At 37.4% G+C, this 22,856-nt stretch overlaps 1 protein-coding gene across 1 annotated transcript; it reads left to right on the top strand.

The window, feature by feature from the left end:
* Window positions 1–1,351: 1,351 nt before the first annotated feature.
* LOC145774474 (uncharacterized) lies at window positions 1,352–22,856 on the top strand. Its single transcript, XM_082585730.1, has 7 exons — window positions 1,352–1,495; window positions 13,172–13,240; window positions 14,354–15,405; window positions 16,098–16,298; window positions 17,083–17,238; window positions 18,041–18,320; window positions 18,715–22,856. Exons 2-7 carry the CDS (start codon window positions 13,233–13,235, stop codon window positions 19,124–19,126), a joined length of 2,109 nt encoding a protein of 702 aa, XP_082441856.1. The 5' UTR covers window positions 1,352–1,495; window positions 13,172–13,232; the 3' UTR covers window positions 19,127–22,856.

A 22,856-nucleotide genomic window follows, 5' to 3' on the forward strand; every position in this document is an offset into this window, starting at 1 on the left:
TGCGTGTATACGTTTGTTTATAAATCCATCCCATTCAGTTGTAAAATACTTCGTTAAATAGCAACGCACATGAAGCGAATACTGTAAGTAACTTCGTCAATGAATCGTTTGTCAAATTGAGCTGTAAATCATTGAAATTTCCCTTCTGGAACAACAAAAAACACTTTTTCTTATTGCCATAAAACATCAAAAAGTTTAAAACTATGAAATCGTGGAAAAATAAACATACCGACAGTAGATTTAAGATCAGGGAATAGCTCTAAACTGTTTGAGTTATGATAAACTGTGATATTAAAAACGAATAAACACTTGTACTTTTAAAAAACATTATTCACTGCTTGTACGTATCAAGCGAGTTGAAACACGTGGGATGAAGAAGATACCAATCTTTTTATCTACCTCCAAGCATACCATAAAGTGTCATGCCAAAGACACAACCGCGTGCTTTTGAGCGGTGTCAAATGTGTCCGTTAATAACAGTGGTTACGTGCCCGGCTCAAGATCAAGCGGCGCTGGTTCGACTCTCCGGGTGTGCGCTTGAGCAACACGTTTCAGGACTGCTCTTCATTCAGCGGCACCTAATGGATGGAATAATTCCCCGGCAACAACACTTCAACAATCGGAAAACTTCACTCTGCCAATCTCGGTAACCGCCCTGCGTCAAGAGCCTCTACAAGTATGCGAAATTACCAGGAATAACCTATCAAAGCTTTGTCAGTACGAGAATAAAGATTCAAAACCAAACCAAAACCACACCAAAGCAATAACAAAACTGCTTTAAATCTGCAGCGGTGTTGTGGTAATCTGTACTGTTGCAGCCAAAATGAATCAAAACAAGGTAGTCATCCCAACCGCTTCTTATGTTAAATCAATGTAAACCTGTGCTAAAAACTACATATCATGCAGCCAGTGAAATTGCGAGCATGGTAAAAGGATTATTCGTTGTTTAAACGTCTAACCAAAACATAAACCCAATGACAGGCATAACTATGTTAGAATGTGGCTATTTTGACTCTGGAGGCTGGTTTACCGTAATTTCATCACAAAATAACAGTTTGTATATAAAAATGTAACTACTTTTTACGTTTTAATACAATATTTATTGACTTGTTAGCTGTAGCATGTGTGAAATTTAACTTTGCATGTAGTCTTCCACGTTTGAAATAAACAAGCTAATAATACGAGTGTAATTAATTGTTATCCAAAAGTATGACTTGCTGTAAGAAGGCATGACCAAAGGAAGACATAAGGCTTAAGTTTTGATATAAAAAAATATTCTTTTACTCATCAGTTTTGCTTATTTATTTTATTTTACACAGACAAAGGCTAAAATATTAAGGGGAGTAATAGCAAGAAAAGTGTATTATCAAAAAAGTCTTTTTAGACTTTTGCCTTAGTGGATTGTTCAGTTGCCGGTAAGAAAAATTGTTTCCACCAATTTCTGAAGAATCAGTGCCCATTTCTATCTTCTCCGCAACGTGACAGCAACGCAAAGGTGAGAAAGAACGATATGTTCATTGTGAAGCTTTTCTCTCTATTTTGGGATGAAACCATTGCTAGCAATTTGTTGATACTTTAATTCATTATAACGTTTTTTACATGACGTCATTGAGAAGGGGTTTATAGAAATGCAACTGGAGATTTTTACTTAAGAGAGGCCATAGGAAGTATACTGCATTTACTCATTAATTATTGTTGTTACAGTTTTATATCATTACAGCTATATTTACAGTTTTTCCGATAATATGAGAAAGTAAAGACCCAAACTGACATTTATGTTCAAGACAAGCACAGTAAGCATAAGCAAAGGCGTGCACAACTGCACATGGTGAAAGTTTTAGTGATTAGGATTTAGTGTTATGCCTTTGCCCACGTATCACACTCACCCTCTTAGAAGTACCACAACTTGGCTTATTACAAGTTTTTCAATGCAAAGCGTTTTGCAATTTCTTCTATTTACTATTCTGTCAAATGGGCCCACTGGCAAAGCGACAACGCACCGTGAAAATGTCAAAGAGGAAATCAAAAACACAGCATGAGTAGACCTTACAGCGCAAAACTCTACTAGTCTACATTCTACTTTCTGCTTCTGATACAGCCCACTGTAGCCAGAGATTGCAAACTAATTTGCCTTTAAAAATAGATTAAAACTGTTTCCTTAGACTGTGATATAAAGTCTTGTTTTCCCGGTAGCTTTGGATTAGCTACCACCAGGTGTTAAAACGACACAGTAAGCTCTGTTTCAATGTTTCTTCAGTCAGTGGCCGATCCAGGGGCAAATGGCCCGATTTCCCTCCTTAAAAGACAAAAAAGTGACTTTATTCATGGTGTATTTTTAAGGTCGGATTAATGTAGACCCCTACACATCGTTGTGCTTGGTTGCAATCACCTTCCCAAAGGCTAGTTGCAAAATGGTTGGTTTATGAATTTTTATCCTCGGACTGACAAAGCCTTGGTAGGTTATTCGTGGTAGTTTCACATACTTGTAGATTGTAGAGGCTCTTGTCGTAGGACTGGTTACCGAGATTGACAGAGTGAAGTTTTCCGATTGTTGAAGTGTTGTGGCCGGGAAATTATTCCATTCACTGGGTGCCACTGAATGGAGAGCAGTCCTGAAATGCGTTGCTCAAGCGCAGACCCCGAGAGTCGAACCAGCACCGCGTGATCCTGAGCCGGGCGCGTAACCACTGAGCTAACGGGGCAGACGGATCTGTTTTTACTTTGCACGATCGACTAACATTTTCTCAACAACCAGACAAATATCAGAATATCTGGTCTAGTCCACAGCTCGTTGCATATTTCGAGACTCGACCGAACGTCTTTGTAGGTAATTTGTATTGCCGGCCTGTCGGGTATGTAATGGCACAAGACAGGAACACAATCTGCTGAACAAAAAGTTCAATATTGGAATGGGTGTGGAGCAGCACTCCTCAAGGTTTTTGTCATAGGAAAACTTTTAATTTACCTTCGCGTTTGTCACGGAACCCCACTAGTAAAAATTAAAACAGTAGGGTTCTTGTTTGTTTGTTTTTGGTAATATTCTTGTTAAAGCGCAACAATGAGCAAGTGACGCCGGTAAGCTACATGTTCTTGAACGTTGCCAGACTGGCTCCCTTTAGAATCACGTGCAGGGCTCCCACTATTTCTCAATGCAGCCAGGGCAATGATAATTTTAGTACTTTTGCACAAACGATCTTCACTTGTAAGATCTTTTGGCATGAGGAACTTACCTTTAATTCCCGCAAGATTTTTTTGACAGCTCGTATTTGTAAAGGAAAGATTATATCCTTTCATTTCAAGCCACCCTCCCTGAAATTAGAACTTGATTTCTTTTCAGCTTTGCGTTCCTGCTTTCACACCCCTGTTTTATTGTAGTCTTCTATATAGCAGATTGTTGAGAACTCTTGCACGGCACTAAAAAGAACGCCCATTCGACACCGCTCAAGAGCACGTGGCTATGTTGTTGGCAAGGCAATTAAAGACATGCTTAAACGTGTACAGTGTGCACAAAGATTGGATTCCTTGCTTTCCTCTCTACTTAATATAAATCTTTAACCACCAGGTATAAGCCTGGATAGCACACAAAATATTTTGTGTGAAAACCATACTGCTAAAACAGTCGTTGAAATATTGAATAAGGGATTTTTTTAACAAAGTATGTCTTTTTATAGATATTGTTGTGTTGGTAAAGATTGTCTTTATTTATGACGTAATGCAGTAATCTTGCAAGGCACTTAACGACCGAATTTTGTATTTACTTGGTTCCTGATGCTGCGCAAACACTTATTTAAATGCTAATCTGAGCGTGCTGTCTTTGCACAAAGCGTCAGTTTCAGCTACTCTACGCCCAAATCTTTACGTTATATCTTACGTCTTATTCTCAGTCTCTATTACGTGTCAACATTGTGCACGCAATAACGTAATTTTTTTGACGTATCACGCACTCGGAATAGAAATGAATGCGTAACATTTGAAGCGTGAATCCCAAACGTGATTCAAAATATTATCTTAATGAGTTAAAAGCTTCTTGCATAAAAAGGTGAGGCCGGTTTTGCTTTTCATTTTGATGAGAATTGTTCCAAAGCGTGGAGAGATAGCTTAGGCTCCGGTTGACCTGCCCAAAGATAACAACCTTGGTATAAGAAAAAAAAGCTAGAATATTTATCATTACTGGATTGGAAACTGTCTTGGATTCTAAATCATTGAAAACACTAGTAGGTTTACAGATTTTAATAAACAGCCATGATTTGCATGTGACTAATATGCTAAAATCAGCTAAACCAACTCAACAGCACATTTCTGGATGAAGAGTCACCAGTTAAAGCAATCCAGATATTACGGTAACTCGCATCAAAAGTGACAAACAATAGATATGAAGTAGATCCAGTGGCGTTGACAAAGGGGTTTTGGGAAACCTTTTGGATTCGTGTCCGGAATGATTTTAGGGGCTTGTAGCCCCGTAATCTGGTAGTCCCTGGTAGCCCCTGTAGCCCCTGTAGCCCCGTATACTTCCCAAGAGGCTTGGAAACTCGACCAAATCACTGCATATGCTTCAGATATAGTGACTTTTCTTAGAAGTGTCTTGGTTTGAGAACCCTCATTGGTATTAGGCCCAAGTTATCCTCTCATTATCTATCTAAGTACAACTATATGTCTTTCTACAGTATTTGTGCATTTCCTTGTCAGCGCAATAACTGCTGTGTTATAGCTTTGTTTAATGAATTGGTTTCAAGCTTGAACTTAATAATTTTGGGGTGAAGTAAAATTTGTTATCTTCTTTTGTCTTTATAATCAAAAATTCAATTCATTATTTTGTGCTCGAGATAACTCGAATAGCTTGAATGCTCTGTTCATGTTGTTACTTGTTCCAATTCCGAACTGGTATATCCTCTTGCGTGGGATCCATCAATTTTAAGTGTTTTCGACGCATTGTGCAATAAACTGCTTTGAATAGGTGGTGCTTCACTTCAAGCTTATATCACAACAATTTGTATTATTTTAAAACTAACAAAAAATGCAAAAAGTGACTAATGTTTTCGGCTTTAAATTATGCAAACCTACTAGCAACCGTAACTCGTATTCTATATAGACTTTGTAATTCGAAAGCTATTGCAGCCAGTTCCTAAGAGAGCGAATACAAGACTTTTTATCAGACCATATGGTAAAACCTACAGTATTTATCCCTCCAAACAATGCTAAAAGCACTTACCCAAACTAACTATAGGGTCTAATGCTACAGGGGTACTGAGTAAGACAGACCCAGAGAGTAAAATCTGTCATTTTTACACTGCAGACGTGGGATCAGTGTAAAAATGACAGATTTTGCTGTCTGGGTAGGTTCAACACTTATCGAAAGCAAACAGCATGAATCACTGTGATGCACTTTATGACATGAGTAGGAAGAGACAAAGAGTTTAGTTCTATTGCTTTTCCATTTTCATAACCCAAAACGTTAACATTGTGTATAAGCCAGAGCACAACAAAAAGTGATGATAGTAGGAGTAGCGGTAATAATGATAATATTAGAACGACGCAGTTGTTTTGTTTTAAAACTGTTAATTCCGAATCACGTCTAAGATGAATGCGCACCGTATGAAGAGTCTCAAATTTAGACGAACTTGCAAAGTGACAGTGAAGTGACCTTTTTTCTGTAGTTTGATTTATGCAGCACTTCTTATAAGCGGAAGTAATCAGTAAAAACTATGCGGCCCAAACATTGGAGCGTAATCTGTTCTGGTGTTCATTAGAGATTCAATTTTGCTTTGTGTAAGGTGATGACATTTTTGTCTGTTGTTTGTAATTGGTCAAACATACACTACACTATGAATGCAGTTGATAGCAACTTATTTCAACCATGTTTACACAAAGGTGAAATATACTTCGATGTAGTCAACAAAATGCATTCTGTTTACGTTGATTCAACATCTGTAAAAGTTGAATCAATGTAAAAATGATGACAGATTTTGCTAGATCTGTAGGCTTTACAATTGTTTTGTAACTTGTATCTACACTGAGTGGTGTAACAATAAGTTTTTTATAAAAGTGGGCAAATGTGTCTGTAAAGGGACCACAATCCATCTTTATACATAATAACATGAAGTCCAGTTTGTGCATTTTTCTTGACATCTTTACAAAGATGTACAGTCCAAGTAAATGGAAGATTTGCTGCTCAGCAAAGTTTTTGAAATGAACCCAGCCAGCAAATCAACCCTTTTTCTATATGGATTCAACGTCTGCAGACGTTAAATCAATGTAAAAAGGGAACTGATTTGCTGGTTGGGTAGGGCCAAGTTAGAAAACGTGCCCTGATAAGCGGCAATGATAAACTGTAATTGAAAGAATAAACTTATAACTTTTACAAAACCAAATTTGTTGTTTTGACTTGACGCGCAAATGCAACGAATTAGCCCAACACAGTAGGGCCTGCTTCAGAAACACAATTGTTCTAAAATAATGCTTAACACGAGGCTTTCTGGCAATCGGTGCTTCATGTTGTGAAACTTTCTTTGAGGATGCACTTTTAAGCAATGGACAAAATGTCAGTAAACTAATTAAACATCTCACCCAGGCCTGTAGAATTATTGTTGCTTAAGTAAAAGAGTTGTCCGTCATTTGCTGTTTTTAATTCTGATATAATGATAAGAAATGATATTTTAGAAATGAACATTCTTGTCGAAAGCTTAGCACTGGTACAAGTCTTTCGCGGTAAGTTTGTGTCATCAGCAGCTCTGCATCGCGGCAGCATCGCGCTCCGTGCAATACGATATTTCCTCTCTTACTTGTCCTTAAAGTAGAGGCATTGTACTTTGACGTATTTTGTTCACTTGTCTGTCAATGGAACAGCTTTGTTGCTGTTGAGCGGGTTTATGTGACCCCTCGTCCCCGAATTGGGGTTATATTACAATTGGATGCCAACCTTCTTAGCGGCGTGGCGCGGTGGTAGCGTGCCTGGGTTATCATGTTTGAAACCTCATACGGTAGGAGTTGGGTAAAGTTTAGCTTGGAAAATTGAAGTTTACTTGTAATTATATCATTTGTCTAAATTTAAAATTAAATAAGCTTAATTAGCTATTCTTCTTTGACTTCTTTGACTTCTTTTGACTTCTTTTACTCCGTCTAGACATGATAAAAAGTGTTGTAAGTTCCTCTAAGTAAATGTCCAGCAAACATTTGCAGAAAATGCGTTTCATGTGTATTGAGGTGCTCCAACCAATGCGTTGTTGCACAGGGTGCAGAAAATGCTAATATGAGTGCCCCCTGTAATAGAACTAACAAAAGCATATCTAAGTGAAACTCTTCATTCAAACCATGCCTTGCATATCTTCACAAAATCAATTGTTTGCATGCAGATTCTTCAATGATCTATTCAAGAAGCGAAATCGAACTTTAAGCAATAGAGTAGGCTAAGGCATTTTCGTTATTTGAAAACAGCCTACTTTGTTTTCATGCACTGTAAACATCAAGAAGTAAAGTAGTTAGCTGTTTACTTTCAAGAAGTTGAAATTTATTGCATTTTTATAAATATTTTCAGATTCCTGATGAGGGCTTAAGTTAAGCCGAAAACGTTCGACTGTTAAAAATATTTGTAAATATGTAAAATATATTGTCATAATGCTCAACCCTGTTGTATTGTTGTGTCTTGCTTGTTTTTGCTATAAGAAAGCAATTCTCTCCTAATACTTTATAGAAAAATATAGCGTTACAAAGTGAACATCCAGTGCCTATGATTAGATATAGAATTTTCGTTGAGAGCCAAATCCAATCCATTGTAGGTTTGAGATGAGCATGGCGACTTCAAATAAAAACTTATTCAATGTTGGTTTTAATTCAATTTTTGTTTTTCTGTTTAAAGCAAGGTTTTTCAAACTTGAAATTTTAGTCAACAAAGCCCCATATGGCCTATCGCTTGTCACGAAGCGCGTGCAATCGTGTATGTGCCGCACGCATGCAGAGAGTGTGTGTGCGCCATAACAGCTTGCATTGACATGCACCAGCCTGAACAATGTGCGATGACTTCCTCGAATTTATACTAAGCCAAGCAAAGCAGATCCTAAGAATTAATATCGACACACTTCAGCATGGTGCAAGCCGAGGTTTGCCTATTTGCGCTGTGCAATATCTGCTTCTAGCCACATTTGATGGATGATGCATCGACAGACCTGAACTGCTTTTTGTTAATTAATCGATTCTCATTCAGAAACACCACTATAAAAGATCTAACCAAGGTAACTCCTAAAAACTTTCCAAATGTTCTCATCCACAAACTTACAATAGTTAAGTATATCAAACGCCAGCGATAACATGGGTTAGGAAAACAAAAAATGTGGTGTTTTATACTAACATGTTTGTTTATCTTTGTAAACTGTATTATAAGGACTAAATGCTTTGCTTGCAAATGCGCTAACAATGGGGCCGATGACTTTGGGAAGAAAATTTAACAAACTAAAAATTGGAAACTTTGGATATAAAAAAGCCAAGTCGTGTTTTTCTTTTTTGTACGTTCCACAATGAAAATTAGACTATCACAAAAGTTGATACGCACAAGCAATCATCCGGTTTAAACAAAAGTAATGTTGTTTGTGTAATTCCTTTTAGAAACTCTTCTTAAACTGTTGGCATTGAAACGTTTTCTATTATCGTGTTTTCTGCTCTTCCAAGAAAATCAAAGATGATTTCAGGATTACAACATAGATAGTTTTCATAGTTATTTTCTTCTTTTTTATTCTCTTTGTTTATTTAAGTTAAAAGATGTTTGAGTTTGGTTGAAAATTATCTTATAGATCAAATTGGATAATCTGTTAAATATGATTGAATAGACTTGAGTAAACATACCTCATCGTTTGTAAAGTTTTATAACATTAACCAGTTAGGTCTACCACAACATAAGTACATAAGTGACATGGCACTTTCTTCTGCTTTTTTATATCTATCCTAATTCAAAAGCAACAGCCTCTTTACCTCAGTGAAAAATTTGTTTACTGCTCTCTAGTGGCTTAAGCATTTGAATGATTGTTTGGATGTGTATTTGATGGATTATGGATGGGTTTGGTTGGAACAGGAAGCCCTGCTGGAAATCGGAAAGCTGCTTCCATTAGACATTTGTTATCGGCTGTGTTTGTCATGAACATAACTCAGTGTTTGGGGGAGGCTGTGTGTGTATATAGTGACAGGACTATCAAAGTTTTTCTAACGTCAATCGACTTAACGAAAGAGTTTTGTGACTGGGATGCCATTGTCTGGGCACACTGTACGTGTGGAAGACAGTTCGGTATCTTTATCTTCAATTCTTCAACACGCATAAAGCCAATTAACAGTGCAAAATAACTTAAGGAATGTATGAATGAAATGAATGTCGTTGCATGCTATAATGGAGCGTTCGTGCTTGCTCCGAGATCTAAAATTGGCTTCATGTCAGGGTACCAATCAAACAGCCATTGGCAATGTTCAGAAATTTTGTTTTTAACCCGCTCAACACAAGCACCAGCAGCCCACATTGCAACCAGTATGTTCGTACCGTGGAGCCGGATGTGACGTCACTTCCCAATAGGCCTGAAGCAAATTGCTCTCAGGAGCATATTTTTTGTTTCTTTATTATACTCCCGTGAGCTCACTCTTTGCTTCTTCTTTATTGTTTTGAGAGCGGCAACAAGCGCGGTATGGACACATCGCGCCCACGCATGATCGTGTGGGTGTCATCTGCCACTTTGCCTTCAAAACATTCATAAAAATTATCCCATTCCAACATTGGCCGAAACTAAATCTCTTTCCCATATGGCATTTTTCGATATATTTCTGACGGCATAATATAGAGTTATGGAAAATGTGTTTGTTTAGTAGGCTGTTTGTTCATTGTTTTGTAACCGAAACCGTTTCTTCGTTAAATCTTTTTTTTTTAATCTTTATGCTGTTAGTTAGGTAATTTAATAAGCTCCAAAATTCCCCCTGAGCCGCCCTGTCAACAGTATTAGGTAGGGGAGTTATTTGTACCCAAATTATTCTCTCAATGGCCTTGGCTGCAGCGACAAATCTCAACAACAACGGCTACTTAATAAATTCAATACTTTCAATAATTCTTTAACTGGCAAAGTTATGTTGTTATTGTACTGGAATGCCAAACGTTCAAGCACCACAGCTGCACCTAAATTTAGCAATGAGGAAGGATATGTTAATTTATGTAGATTTCTTCCATTCAAGTTTGAAAATTTGAGTACTTTTTATTTAATGCTGTTTTCATCAAAACTTTTGAGTGACCTCAGTAAGTTAGGTGCAGAAACCTTGTTGACAAAGACACAACACAATATTTTGATAGCTAAAGTTACATTGTCTACTTAGCGGTTTTCTAAAAATAAAGAACAGTATGCAGGCTTGGTAAAGCTATAAATACTTAAACAACTTTTTTTATTTTCGGTTTCAAAAACAGAACAACCGAAGATAATTTTTGAGGTTTCAGCCTGAAAAATCAGACTTCTCGCCAATCTACTGATTCTTTTTTAAATTTTGCACCATTTGTGCCATTTGTAAACTAAGCTGGCACAAAAAGTGCTGGCACAAAAATAAAAAAAGTTTTAGTCAGCGTTGACTTATTAGAGAGGAACCTTGAATGACCCTGAATAGCACGATACTTGACTTCCCAGAAAGCAAACGGAAATTGGGTACTTTTTCTCGCTACACTCATATAAGGTCTTGTGTATTGCGTCACAAAAAGCAGTTTCGTATCCAGACGCCTGAGCAAAAAATTGTCGAATTGATTGTTTCTGTAATCTGTTTCTAGATTTTGGCCCTCAACTGTAAAACTTCTAATTCCAGCTGACAAAATCTGTCTTTTTTTTAATTTTAATTCGTCGTTTGTAGACTTTAAATCAAGAAAAAAAGCTACTTTTGTTGGGATATGCTATGAATAAGCAGCTGCGTGTAAGTGATGTTGAGCGAATCTAACAGGGTTATTTTCCTACCGCGCAGACGGAAGTCACAAAATTTGCACACAGCGCTATGACACCGTATTGGAGAAATGCATTCACTCATGACTTCTTGAATTGCATAGGTGACTTCCTGTGCCATATCAACGTTTTGACAACAAAGCTCTCAAACCTCAATTAGAACTTCAAACCCGATCCATCAAATCGACTTTAACAACGAAGGCTTGTTTTATTCATGCCGGCCCAAAAGCTTATTTGGTCACGATTGTCAATGTGGAAATCGTAAAACATACAAATGGCAAACAAAGCCAATCATTTTATTTCATGCCAAACACAATAAGTCTCACGAGCAGCAAGTGTGACAAACAAAGGCATTTTTAAACAAATCGCTCGACGATTTGGCTGATCCATTCTGACATAACTTTGAGAGACGCGGTCATAATATTATTATGAGACACAAATCCATCAAATAGCTTTAGGGGAGGAGGTTTCAACAAAACATAATCATTTGTAGGCCTACATTAATCCGACCTTGAAAATACACCATGAATAAAGTTAATTTTCTGAGTTTTAGGAGGGCGATCGCCTCATTTGCCCCCCTCCCTCCTTTCTGGAGCTGCCACGTCAAGTAGTCTACACAAATCAAGTCGTCAGTTTAAGATTTGTTTAAATCAAAAATTCAAACATGGAAACACTGATGACGTGTTTACTTATACCATCACGAAAGGCAGTGCAACAGTAATCATGCAATCATGTCCCATGTAGCCCATGCCCCTGTTTCAGACTTTGAACTTTTTGTTTGGGAAGGAATTGTCTAGACTCTAGACAAAGGCATATTGTGGTAAGTCAGCTTCTTCCATCTTGTCTTTGCTTTTACCAAAAAAAATGAATCGTCTGCAGATCGTGAATGGAACTGAGTTTAGTTCCAAGCTTAGAAATCTCCAAATTACTGCACTACCTTGCCACAATACAGATAGGTGAATGTGTAAATCTCAACCAATCATATTTCGGTACGTAGACTGAAACTTGAACAAGACACAACAAAACGAGGAGTATGTTCTGTAAAGGTGACTGAGAACACTGACGTTTTCCCGTTTCCACAAACGCCGAAACCGGATAATGATGAGTTCCTCAAGGGTCATAATGCGTTCCTTGAGTTCATCAAACTTAGTCAGGGGACAAGGAAGGCGAACGTCACTTTAAAATTTGTTTATAGTTTATGAAAGATGATACAAACGTGATCGTAGGCTACTGAATACGTTTCTTAACTTCTATTGCATTTCTCTTTTTGTTGTAACTGCCATTGCCCAGCATTTTTTATGAATCATTTTTTTCTATCATAGATTATTTAGCAAAGATAAAGAAAGGTATTTATTATTAAAATGTGTGGAATAATAGCCAAATTCAAGAGATGGTGCACTTTATTGCTCTCTAGTGTAATTGTTTTGGATCTATCTAATTTCTTCCCCAATTTTCCGGGACGAAATCACTAATTTCTCTAGTTGCAATGACATTATTAACATCATTAACTCTTTCGCGCCCAGCATCATTTTAAAATGATTTGCGGTTTAATGCGAAACGCCCAGCATCATTTTAAAATGATCTGAGGTTTAATGCGAAATGCCCAGCATCATTTTAAAATGATGCTGTTTGATGCGTGATATAAAACTTTGTGTTTGTAGCAAAATATCTATAAATTTACTGGTCCCTTGTAACATGCTTATTTTATTGATATTCTCGTGTTTTTCAAAAAAAAAAATTGCTCAAATTGGACAAAGTGTGCTTACTTTAACCAACAGTTAAAATAAAAGTATGTATATAAAGGAACAAGGCATGTTTGATTTTTCCTTGACACTTCATATCATTAGGAAGTCCACTGAAGAAAAAAAATCTTTTTTAGGTTCTACAGAAAAGGTGGGAGTATTTTTTTTGTAAGATGCTTCATTTTCACAAAATTTTCAACAAACAAAAAAGTTAAAAAAGTGCACATTTTGAAAACACTGTATCTTCAAATATGTTGTATTAGGAAAGTAAGTTCTAACATTTATAGTCAGAACTTGAAATTATCTTTCCAATGAGATATTCCATGTCAAAATACACAATCGGTGTTACGCGTGTCAACTCGTTAAAGTTAAAGAAAAAAAAGAGAAAATGGCTGGGTTTTGCGGTCAAACCGTGCAAAATCGCTGGGCGCGAAAGAGTTCAATAAAAATAAAAATAATAATAATAATAATGATTATTTTGTTGTTTTGCAGGTTTTAAAGCTACTTTGATTTGACGCATCGACAACTTGGGCCCAGCTGTGGCCCGAAGAATATGTTGAGGTAAGTACTTTGTTGAAATACGTTCCAGAGTAGAAGGATGAGGGTACATTTGAAAGAAAGCTGAATTTGCTTGCTAACTTTTGATTTAATTAAAGGCCAAAGGTTTATTCAGTGGCTGGATAATACAATAGGGGTGCATAACTGCATATGTTACAAACAGATATTCTTTTTGCTCGAAACGAAATCCTTCCCAATGAATTTATTTTGAATCGAAATCAAATATGTGGACACTTCAAAGTAGTCTGTTTTTAAAACATTTTCTTTCTGAATAACTCTACTAGCTATACCAAAATTGTTTTCTCAAAACTTCACCTTTTCAAATTTTATTTACAAATTCTGTGACACGGTGCATTGCAACGCTAAAACTGTTGCGAAAACTGGCAAACTTTATATCAACAACTTGTCGTTTTTATCTAATCTGTCCATTTTTGTTTCATATGCATGAGCATTTCACCACGTGCTGCAAGAGACCACGTGGTTTGCTGACCAATTTCATACGTTTCCTGTCTTGTATAACCAACTGTGGTGAAACAATAAACATTGTTTCGATACAATGAATCATAGTACAAGTGTCAATGTATCATTTTTTATTGTAAAGCAACGCCACTTTTTATCAACAACTGCAAGTTTGCGAAACTGTATTGTTTTCACACACTCAAGGTATTGTTGCAACCAATGGTCACGCGATTGTTGGGTTAAATATACATTTAGACAGGAATGAAATAACTCCCTCAGATCAGCATAACCTACTCACCCACTAACAAGGGGGAGTTTTGTTTTGATGAACGCGTGGTTTAGTCATAGAAATCTCAAGTACTTTGGACATCTCTATGTCTTAGTCAAATAGAATCAATTTTTATGAGTTGTATTTGAAAAAAAATTGTTTGCTTATAATCCCACTTCAAGGGGAAACAAGTTGTAAATTGTAAATCTGCAGTAGCAATTTAATTTGCTTCATCGTAGAATATTTTTAATGACATTGTGTGCCAGTAAAAGGCTAAAGTTTTTTAACTTAATCTGTCGTGTGATAGTATAAGTTAAGATTTGATAACATGAACGACTGAACGTGTTGTAAAGTTTTTACAATATGACGCTTTTTTTTTTTCTTTGCAGCGTAAACGCTGCCCCAGAAGATTTTTCTGTTAAATCTCGTCGAGTTACTCCAGACCTTGCGCCAGCCGTAAGCGGAAGCATAAAGGAGGAAACCGGAGAATTTGACGCCACAACAAACGACGCGTTCGATTTGACTCCAGGCAACCAAGCTACTGACCTCCGTTTCACCATGCACAGCCAGAAACGAACCGAGAGCCCTGGCTCTTCTCTGTATCGGAACAACCCTGATCCATACTTAGGATCGGGAGCACATAATGGTGAGGAACCGGCCAATGGGGCTTCACATAGTGGCCAAGACAATTTCTATCCATCAACACAACCGCCTGCTCCGTTTGTACAAACGCCATCAAACGACCTACCATCCGCGTCATTCTCATCTTATTTGGACAATGAAGTGCCTCCTGAAGAGACAATAACTAATGGCGCGACGTCGCGAAAGCGGCCAGGGAGCGGGCCACCACTTAAGTACAAAGATAGCCATTTGCACGGAGCAGATTACCGTCCAGCAAGCGCGGGAGCGTTTTCAACCGCAAACAAAAGTTCGATTGTTAATTTAAGAAGTTCCCCTGTGATATCACAAAGTAGTCAGAGGCCAATTTCAAACGCTCCATCCCCTCTTTCTCCTCCCTCTCAAAATATCTCTGGAGTAGTAGAACCCCCAACAACAAACTCCTTTGGGTCACAAGGTTTTGAGTACAACGCTCCAGGTTCGGCTTTTAAACCTCTTCCAGTAAATCAAGAGTCTCATCATTACGGGCGTCAAACATATCCTCATCAGACATCATCTCCTCATGCATATCATGGACCAAGCCCTCCTCATCTCCCTCCATCACAGCATAGTTCAATACACACTCCTCCAATGAACCCAAATGGTCCTCATGGATATTCAGGAGGAGGATACGACTACAACACCAGCTACAGGCGTCGCCCAACTTCATCAGTGGACAGTGACAATCAACATAAAACGCCCGCTCTTACAAGCGCGCCAAATGTGAACGAACAAGGGCAAGGGAGTGGAGATGGAGAGTCGAAACGCGTCATTGTGCCAGCAGGTAAACTACTATAACGTGACTGGATAAAATCCCATTTGCTATGAAACTGCGCTTAAATTGATAGAGGCTCGTCATTACAGCATAAATAGTCTGCAATGTTGGTGACCTATGAATTTGTAATCCTCTGAACAACAGCGTTGACAGAGAGTCCAGGGGGGGACTTTTAGATGTGGGCTCGGAATATATATATAGGGGCTTGAGACTTTTTCATTGGGCCCGGAAGGTTAAAGAAAATGGTGCATGTTTTTTTTTGCCGTAATGCACTTGTTTAACGGTGTCTTGTTTTGGCCGTTTGCAAAGTCATTGGTACCGGTACCAATGTCGCCTCTCAACGGCTTGCCTCTGAGCTTTCAATTGCAAAGCGATGATTTGTTTAGTCAAAATTTGATTCTACACAACTTTTTTAATGCAATGCAATTGGGTTAATGAAATGTAAGCTATTGCACTTGTGTGTGGTGCCATTCCTACAATCCAATTATTACAAAACTGTTTTCTAAAATTAGGTTACTGGTCTATTTGCATCCACTGTACATCATATTCTAATTATTGAATTACAAAATGGCTAGCTTACCTTGTGCATAGAAAAGTTTGTATGATCTAGCTATTGGAAAATTGTTTTTTCCATAATAAAGTCAATAGCCCTTCAATATCGATAACATAAGTTACTAGCCTTTGTTTCATATTGGTCTTAGATCCAATGGTCTGGACAAAAGAACACGTACGAGAATGGGTAGAATGGACTATTACAGAATACAACTTAACTGGAGTGAATTCCAATTCATTCGCGGACTTAGATGGTCGTGCTTTGTGTGAATTGTCAAAGGACGATTTCTATCGTCTCACAAACATGAGAAACGCGGAAGTGTTTATTAGTCACCTGAACTATCTAAGACGTAAGTAATTCATGCTCACAACCAACTGTAAAGTAATTTGTAAACTTGTCAACTTTTTTTTCTTCTAAATTTATAAAAATTTTATTGACGTGTTGCGACCGTGCCATATTTTAAACTGATTGTCCTGCTTTGGTATCATGCGCGTTACAACGTCCGCGTTTTGTCGCTTCTACCTTTTCTAGACCTCTGCTATGTTTGTCATATATTGTTTTTTTGTTATGATAGTCAGAAATAAAAACAAACTGAACTGAACTACGTAGAATTTCTAGACCTGTTAGTATGTTTCGGTACCTGCAGTAACGTACCTATACTTTTCGTTATGCTATGTTTATAAAGATAGAAAAACGTGTATGCAGTGGCGTATGCAAGCGAGGAAGCATTGAACTTTGCCTTTTGTTTAAAAAAAAGTTTCAACAATTTAACGAAGTAGAGTACAGCATTTAATAAGTTTTGAATAGCACTGCCAAAGCAAATACAATGTTAGTATAGCGTAAGCAAATACTAAATCCATGGATTAATGTCCCCCCTCCAAGTACGTCACTGCATACATACCATTGTACATTGTTTTGTTTGTTGTCAGAATGGACATAAAAATAAAATTATAACTGAATATTTTTATTTCACTTACGTCAATGCATGTCGCATTAACAAAAGCAGCAAAAGCGTAATTTGACAAACTGATATATTGACGATCATTATTACTGCTGTTATTATTATCATGATGATGATTGTTATATTTATTGATATCATCGTCATCATCATCATTTATTTTTACACTGAGAAGATCACACCGGATCCGGTCAGACACTGCCCAGCCTTAGCTCTGACGATGTTGAAAACATCATACAAGGAGGTGGCTCAGGATATGGAAAACATATTGGTGCTGTTGTGCCCAGAGGGAGTTACCCTGATACGGGATACTCTGATGGACCTCCTCCAGGTATATTGTTCACAAGTTTTACAATTTACAAAATTGTCTCTTTTTGAAGATCTTTTGATAAATGTGTCCTGTAACCTCATCTTCTTTCAAAAGAGTTTAATTCTGGCAGTTTCGCATACTTGCAGAGGCTTTGAACCACTGACACAGGCCCGGCCACCGAGATTGACAGAATGAAGTTTAAGATGGTTGATAAAGTGTTGTCTGTAAATTGTTCATGGATGTGGCCTGTAACCTCTTCTTTTTCAAAATAATTTCAAAAAACGGTTGTGAAGGATGTCATTTTACTTTTTCCGCTCATATTAATTTCAATGTAATAGAAATTTAGAAGGATTTTATGACATCTTGAACTACCATGGAATGTACCTTATACCTGTATAGTTGTTGATCGAGGTTTGTGTTTTGGAAGCTATCTTATCTCTGGAATTATAGCGCATCAAGCTCTTACCTAAACTTAAAGATTTTGGATTCCTTGTTTAGCTGCATTCGTTGTGCTTAGTATTTACTGCAATAAGTTGTCCAGACAGAAACATTTGTGATTTTTACATTGACTCAACGTCTGCAGACGTCGAACGTCGAATCTGCAGACGTTGAATCAATACAAAAGCGACAATTTTTCTGTCTGAAATAAGCAACACGGGAATGAGAAAAAGCAACAGAAGATTCACAAGTAAAAGATTCGAATAAATGTTTGTGTAGTACGAAGTGTGTCAGTAGCTAACAGAGCCACTTACACAACCTATTACGACAAATCATATAAAAATATATATACTAAAAATATTGTATAACTATTTTTTACATGCAGTTGTGAGGACCCCAGTCGCGTCCAGCACCCCTTCAAACATTGACCCATATCAACTATTTGGCCCCACCAGCGCACGACTTTGCAACCCTGGTAGCGGGCAGATCCAGTTGTGGCAGTTTTTGTTGGAGCTATTGAGTGACCCAAACAACTCGTCATGTATCACGTGGGAAGGCACTAATGGTGAATTCAAAATGGTTGATCCGGATGATGTAGCTCGCCGCTGGGGGGAGCGCAAGAGCAAACCCAACATGAATTACGACAAGTTGAGTCGTGCTTTGAGGTCAGAATTTGAATGTCAAATTATTCTACGTCAAACTTTGTTAGTTATCAATTCACTGCACTATGTCGTGACATATCGTCATTGTCAAACAACAATAATGTTCTGAAGACTCTGCACATTAAGTTGCACAAAAGTGCTAACTTGTCACAATGTCACATCCTTAGTAAAAAAGCTCAATTGTTTGCTCAATTTACCCACTACATTTGCAACAATACTATAATCAGATTTTTGATCATTTATTTTATGATCTTTCAATTAAAATCAATTTTATGATATGTTTTTGAACGTTTTTCTCTAAATTTAGCCTACAAACCGATTATTGACCGCTGCGAAAAACTTGCAAAAAAACTTTAGCGTGCTTGCGTCATTTTTTACTAATCTTTTAATATTTCAGATATTATTATGACAAGAACATTATGACTAAAGTCCATGGAAAGCGGTATGCCTACAAATTCGACTTCCAAGGCTTAGCTGCCTCTTTACAATCTCAACCTGACCAGTCAAGTTACAATTTCAATCAAGATTACAAGACCCATGCCATGTACCGCTCAGATTTACCTATAGGATACCCAGGGGGTCACCCTTACCCCCCAATGGGTCATCCAGGACCAGGATATCCTCCTCATCCCCCGAAGCATTCTTACATTCCATCTCCTCCAGCTAGGTCTCCTTCTTATCAGTCGCATCCTAGCTCCACAGGAGGACAATACACTTGGCATCCCGATATTCCTAGTTACCAAGCGGTTCCCGGATTGCATTCTTCACATTCAAACCAGCCATTGCCTCCTACATCGTTTTATAATTAAATGGTGGTTCGATACATTAATGGAGCATTCCAGAATTCCAAGTTATTCGTTTGCAAAGCAAATTTTTTGATGGTGAAGATTTAGGCCTGCTGAGTTTGCGTTTTTACAGCAGTTTGGAAGTTGAAATCAATCGCGAAAGAAGAGGGCACAAGTCCGTTTTGCTCACTGTTCCCTTGCGGTTTCCTTCAAGTTCAAACTGCACTGTATGTTGCCTTGATTATTGTGCCTAGCTATAGTGTAAGAATAATGTGATCAAATCAATGCGTTGTGTCACTGATTTATTCCACTTCAATCGCGTGTTAGGCTAGCATTGCAAGTTGTAGAAAATAGTGACCCATGAGGAGTCACAAATTGCGGCATTAACATCAAAATTGTGATATGTGGGCTCATACCAGAGGTTTTTGTCTCTCTTACAAGCCTTGAATTATATTCCCATTGGCATTTAAAGGTTGTACAGTGTAATTGATCAAAATCGATATTGATAGATCTTCTTGTAGTGACGTTGTGATTAAAGCTCTCGAAAATTCAAAATCCCATTTTCAGAACTAAGGGTTGTTCAATTGTGTACGTTCCTTTTCACCTTCCCCATGCTTGCCATCACAGCAGTCAAACGACTTATTTTCAAAGTTTAATTTTACTCTATTTATAACATGGAGTACTTCACACTCTACAGTAGATATTTACGAACTGTTCTAGCCTGATGCTGCTAGTTCGTTGCGGTAATAGCGATATGCACTAGCTTTCGGAACAGTTCCCTAGTCATGTACTATGATTTGGGAGAACTGGGGAACTAACTAGTACATGACATAACTGAGGAATTGTGTTCCGAAAGCTAATGCATATTGCTATTACCACAGCGAACTCGCAGCATCAGGCTAAAACAGGTCGTTAATATCTACATTGTGAAGCAAGCAACGATCATGCTGCTCAAAGCAAAATTTATCTGCTGCTGGAATTTTATCAAGATTTTTAAAGACATGGGTAAAATCAACAGCGTTAACAGGGAAGGCTCGAGGATACTTTTGGACTTAGACACGAAAGCGATTTTAAGGATTTGTAAACTTTCTAAAGTGCTTGAGAACTTAAAGACACCGCCGCCTATTCTTTGGATATACTGCGTTTTTCTTAGAAATGTCTTGATATTGAGATCGAGAATCACATTCACCAAATTATCCTGTCAACTGGCCTGGATGAAAAACTTTGACTTGTTTTTATTTATCATGGAATCAATTTGGTCCATGAGAATACCTAGCTGTACCTCTCTACAACTACAGTAATTTAATTTTGGAGTAGATTCTTTCTCAAACCTGTCGTAGCTCAAATCAGTTCAAGATACTCATGATTTTAACAAGATTTTTTTTTAAATTACCATAATTAAAAAAAATTCTAGTAGGCGTATTCACTGACCAAAGTTTAAAGCTGAAAGTAACCTTGTTAGTCAGCGAATCATTTTACCTTGATTCAACGTCTACAAACGTTGAGCAATGTAAAAGAGGACTGATTGGCAAACTGGGGACAACAAGGGGCGTACAGCTGGTAGCCAACAAGTCTGGTTTACGTGACTCCTCACGGATGAAAAAAGGGTTACATTGTAAATAATGAATACTTTGATTAGATTAACGGAGTAGTTGGAACAATTCATGTTTGGTGTAGCACAAAATGCTGATGTACTTTCATGCAACATGCTTGTGATTGCAACTGGCTAGGACTGTTCAATAGAAAAGTATTTTGAAATTTCAAATATTTTGTTCCAAACTCTATTTTTTGATTTGTATCGTCAAGTGTCGGGTTAAATTTCTTTGTAAAGAATTTCGTTTTGATTTGATTAAAAACCGTCGCTTTGAATAGCCCTAGAATGTAATTGGTTAAAAGGGGGTTTATGCATCAATGTAGCATGAATAAGCCATGATCTGACGGTTATCATCAAAATTGCAAGTGTTATGGAATACAGCCGATGGCAATGAAAAGCTACACACCCCTGGGATAGAACACGTTTCAACAATAAAAGCGATTGGACACCCCTGCAACATGCAGAAATATTCTCAACAATTAAGACAATGATATGCATTGTTGTGACGCTCCCTATCGCTGGTCAGCACTCAGTAATATTTCAATTACTGTAATTTTTACGCATTGCAAAACTTCTGTTTGGTGTCTGAAGTTTCTAAGGTTTTAATGGATCAAAAGATTATTTCTTTAGCCAATAACTTCGTTTATGACGGATACAATAAGTCGTTCTTCGTTTTTGACGTCTTTTGAAAAATCTTGACGATTCTATTGTGATGTTAATTTGCCATCAGACGAGCTGTTTTCTAATGCATCTCGGATACCACGGGTGCTTGAAATTGTCATACGTTGTCTGCCGCGAGATGGCAGAATTGTGTTTTTATCGCTGTGTGCTTCGTTTTGTTCTTAATTATTTTAATCCAGGGGTTGCCATTGTTATTTGATTCAACTGTAAAGACTTTGTCAGTGAGACACAAAAATGGTGAGTCCTTAGATCATGTCACCAGGCCGTTCAATATTTACAAATCAAAAACTTACAGAATTAACTTTACAAAATGGTGTCATCGGTTACTCTTTGTTTTTCCGAAGAACCTTCGTGTTATAATAACTGGCACTCATCCTAAAAGCAAATTTATCCAGTTTCTTGTACGCGCTTTAACAATTCAGCGGCAAGTTGTTGCTTCTTTCTGGTTTACCAGCAAACCAAGCTGTTTGGAAATTTTGCACTCGTTGAAGGGCCTTGTGTGATATTGTTGCTAGCTAAGAAATCAATCCCTTTTTTACATTGATTCAACGTATGATGACGTTAAATCGATGTTGAAATGGCAATATTTGGTGGCTGACATGCTATCTTGTGGCAGTTATTTCAATTTGCAAAATCGTATTGCATTCGAACTTTTTTTTTCAGATTGGTTCACAACTCCAGTTTTGAAAATTGTTTTTACATTACTCTGACGTTTGGAAATGTCAATTCGATGTAAAAGGGATGATTTTTGCTAGCCGGGTTGTTTTTTTGACGAAGTCATGTTGAATTTCCAAAAAAATAAGAAATCATGCGAATTGGGGAAAACCGAAAATGATTCAATTTTTTGTATGTGTTGTTTTTATGTACGATTTGTTGTATTATGTTTTCTTATTGAGGGAAGGTGCCTTGACAGACCTCCCCAAGGTCACTAACGTTGATTTGACATCGGTTAATTACTTTTAATTTACTTGTCCAATCTAAGCATAGGAACAATTCTCAAATAAACATTCAATGCATTTTTTTTTAATTTTGGCATCTTGCAGTGCTACATAATTATGCTAAACAACGGAAGGCTAGACACTATCTTTAGGGGAATAATAGATATTTTTGGAAAAGACTTGCCTTTTTGCAGTTTTCCTGATATAGGATGTGTACATGCCGCTACGAAAACACTTTGCAAACAAGAGCTCAGTCATGTTTTTTCAAAAATAAGCTGAGTTTTTTTAACAAAGCACATTTTGTTTTAAAGGTTTGTTTTTCCGTTTGTTTTTTGCTCTATGAAACTTGTTGAGAATCATTGTGCAAAACAACCACACTTTAGGACTATGGTCTCGGTTGGTTGAGCGTTCTTTCCCAGACAACAAATCAATCGCTTTTTAAAAACGACTGAAAGCGACCGATTTGTTGTCTGGGATGTTTGTCGGAATAATGTTGCTGTTTTTTTCTTTTTTACCGAAAGAATAAAATGCTGTCATGGAA

Source organism: Aplidium turbinatum, chromosome 7 (genome assembly GCF_918807975.1).
Source record: "Aplidium turbinatum chromosome 7, kaAplTurb1.1, whole genome shotgun sequence".
In the NCBI taxonomy this organism is placed as follows: domain Eukaryota; kingdom Metazoa; phylum Chordata; class Ascidiacea; order Aplousobranchia; family Polyclinidae; genus Aplidium; species Aplidium turbinatum.